A 3,010-nucleotide genomic window follows, 5' to 3' on the forward strand; every position below is an offset into this window, starting at 1 on the left:
ACTCTCACTGATGCGTACACGTATACACACACACACACACACACACACACACACACACACACACACACGCATACACACACAGCAGATTGTAGCAAGGATGAAATAAATGGCTTTATATTTTATGGGAAGCAGTGAAAATGAGAGAGAGATTCACTTTTAGTACCAGCTTGACAAAATTCTGCAAAATGTATTGTCAGTGTTTCAGTTGAGCCTCCAGTTTTTCTTTTTTCTTTTTGTCTGTCGTTTTTTGCACCCACACACACGCACACACAAACACACACACACACACACACGGTAGGGCAGGTATACTGACAGTATAAACTGTCAAGAGAGCCGAACAGCTGTCAGTGTTGATCGCTCCCTAGTAAGCTGCCAGTGTATGATCACTGAGTGTGTGTGACAGAGGGAAGTGTGTGTGTGTGGGTGTATGAGTGTGTGTGTGTGTGTGTGTATGAGTGTGTGTTAGCTCTTCTAAGTGGGGCGTGTTTATTTCAGCTGTGCTTTGAGGCTGAGCTTTGAGTTCCCACACCCCCACACATGCCCTCTCTCTCTCTGCACACACACACACACACACACACACACACACACACACACACACACACACACACACACACACATACAAGCAGGCAAGCTAAACAAAGCCAGTGATGTTGAGAAATAAATTCTGTGTGCCAAATGTCTTTTTTTGTCTCTGTAAATATCTGACTTCCTGTCTCTCTCAGCCAATAGGAAGGCAGGGAGGAGGTTTACCAGGCAACAGAATGGCTGGATCTGTGTTGTGAGAAGAGAGGTGACTGGGGTCCGATGGGTGGATGGAAAGATGGAGGGAGACAAGGAAGAGGATGGAGGTGGGGGATGAGAGAGAGGGAGGGTGAAGAGAGAGAGAGAGAGAGAGAGAGAGAGAGAGAGAGAGAGAGAGAGAAAGAGAGCAGGTAGAAAAAGAAAGGGTGAAAAAGTGTGACATGAAAGAGAGGTTGGGAGTGAAAAAGCAGCATAGAGAGAAAGAGAGGCATGGGTGAACATGTAGCAGAAAGATAATGGCAAGAAAGGGAAAGGAGGGCGGGTGAGAATGAGAGAGAGATCATGTAGAAAAAAGAGGAACAAGGTATGAAATATATGAGTGACATGGAAATTGGAAAGTAAAGTTTGGAAACATAAGCACTGCAGTAGAAATAAGCTATCCTTGATTATTTTTAGATTTGTGCTTGAAGATGTATTCTGATTGGAGAATCCTTTTGTATATATTTTCATGATTATCACATAAGTCCAAATTAGTCAATCAATGGAGAGTGAGAAAGAGATGGTGGAGGAACATACTTCAGGTGAAGGCCAGGCCTTGTAGGGAGCTGGCTGTTGAGTACTTGCTAGAGTCCACAAATGTTTGATCTGGTAGAGGGAGGCAGAGACAGAGAGGAGGGAGAGAGAGGGAGGGACAGATAAATGACAGAGGGAAGGGTGAAAGGTCAGAGAGAGGGGCGAGAGTAGCAACATGGAGGAGGGGTTACAAGTTAGAGTTAGGAAAGACAGGAGAGGGGAGAGAGAAAAAAAACTGTTAATTCAAGGGCTGAAGGAGAAGATATATTAAGAGCATCCCGGGATCAAATAGTATTTGCACATTTTTTTAGTGTTTGTTTTAACCTGCTTGAGCTACCAGGTTGGTGGGCTTTGCCAGGTCAGGACAATTCACATGTTCTCAGGTGTGTCTTCAATCACACAACAGAAATTAAACTTGTATAGCTATTTTTGAAATTTTGTGAAACGAGCACAATGCCTTAAAATGCAAGTGACATGCTCTGTGCACAGAAAGTGAAAGAGAAATACTGCACAACCACAAAAAGGTTTCAAGGAGGAGCCACAAAGGGACATGAAGGGTGGAGGTCAGGTGGTAGATGGATGTGTACATTTACCTTCAACTCTGGTGACCCGGGGTCAATTTCCAATTCTTGCAAAGAATTTTGACACTGCAAGTTTTCATTTTCAGTGAAAACTTTTCTTATTTAAACACCCAACATAGACCTCGTGGCGCAACGGTAGCGCGTCTGACTCCAGATCAGAAGGTTGCGTATGCAAATCACATCGGGGTCAAATCTTTGCTCGACCACACTGCAATATGTATGTAATGTGTGTGTCTGTGTCTGCATGGTTGGTCCTGTTGTAACTATTCCATATCATTTCACAACATTTTTGGAGACTGTTGTGTTGTTTTCAACTTTTAACTCAACTTTCACATACTTCCTTGTGATTTCTGGCACTCACTAAATCTCCTATTCCCCATCACCCCACCCATCTGGCATCTATCTAGGCTAAAAAAAAAAAAAGTATACGCACATACTATTTGAACCAGGTACAGACTGAGGAGTGAGAGAAGGAGGCGGAACATGACAGGACCACTAGATTAGTGACAGGTTAGTTTCACCGAATCCACCGGGGGGGAAGAATCCCTCCCGGTGACGTCTGCTTCGGAAGTCCGCCCTCTAAGCATTTCCTGATTGACCGGTTTGCTGTCATGCTAATTACCTTGGAGCCCATTGCCGTTGGCACTGGTACAGGAGGGCGGGGGGGAGGAGGAGGGCCTGACCACCGGAGCGAAGGCGGACTTCTGCTTAACGGCCGCCGAGACCATGTTGGCCGGAGAGAAGGAAAAGACGCCAGAAGAGGAGGAGCAGTTGGAGGGGAGGGAGGTGGAGGAGGCCATGGTGGGACTGGATGGGACAACTGGGGGAGAGAGGAGGGAGAGAGGGAGTGAGTATTGGGACAGAGGAATGGGGGGTTTGAGGGAGGAGGGAGAGGTGAGAGGGGGCATGGATAAGGAGTGAGGGGGGATTATAGAGGAGAAAGAGGAGAGAGTGGAGTATGGAAGATGGGGCGGGAATAGAGGAGAGAAACAGAACATGGTTACTTCATTGGTAGCTGGATATGTAAGAGAAACATCAGATTCAAACACAAGGAATTTATTTAAGGAATTCACATTATGGGATTCATACGTTATACAGTATACACCAATAATGAT

The 3,010-nt window shown here is 45.5% G+C and overlaps 1 protein-coding gene across 1 annotated transcript in view; it reads right to left on the reverse strand.

Annotated features, from left to right (window-relative positions):
• Positions 1-1,318: 1,318 nt before the first annotated feature.
• The window catches only part of LOC139661833 (transcription factor COE1-A-like), a 28,718-nt gene continuing 27,026 nt past the window's right edge, over positions 1,319-3,010 (reverse strand). Inside the window, exons 10-11 of the mRNA XM_071540400.1 lie at positions 2,518-2,715; positions 1,319-1,386 (exon numbers count right to left, since the gene is read on the reverse strand). Coding sequence (XP_071396501.1) covers positions 1,319-1,386; positions 2,518-2,715 — 266 coding nt within the window. The remainder of the gene's footprint in view (positions 1,387-2,517; positions 2,716-3,010) is intronic.

This window comes from Centroberyx affinis, unplaced genomic scaffold (genome assembly GCF_046629955.1).
Source record: "Centroberyx affinis isolate AG114_WGS23_722 - 3 ecotype Tasmania unplaced genomic scaffold, CSIRO-AGI_Caff_v1 ptg003629l_1, whole genome shotgun sequence".
Classification (NCBI taxonomy): Eukaryota; Metazoa; Chordata; class Actinopteri; order Beryciformes; family Berycidae; genus Centroberyx; species Centroberyx affinis.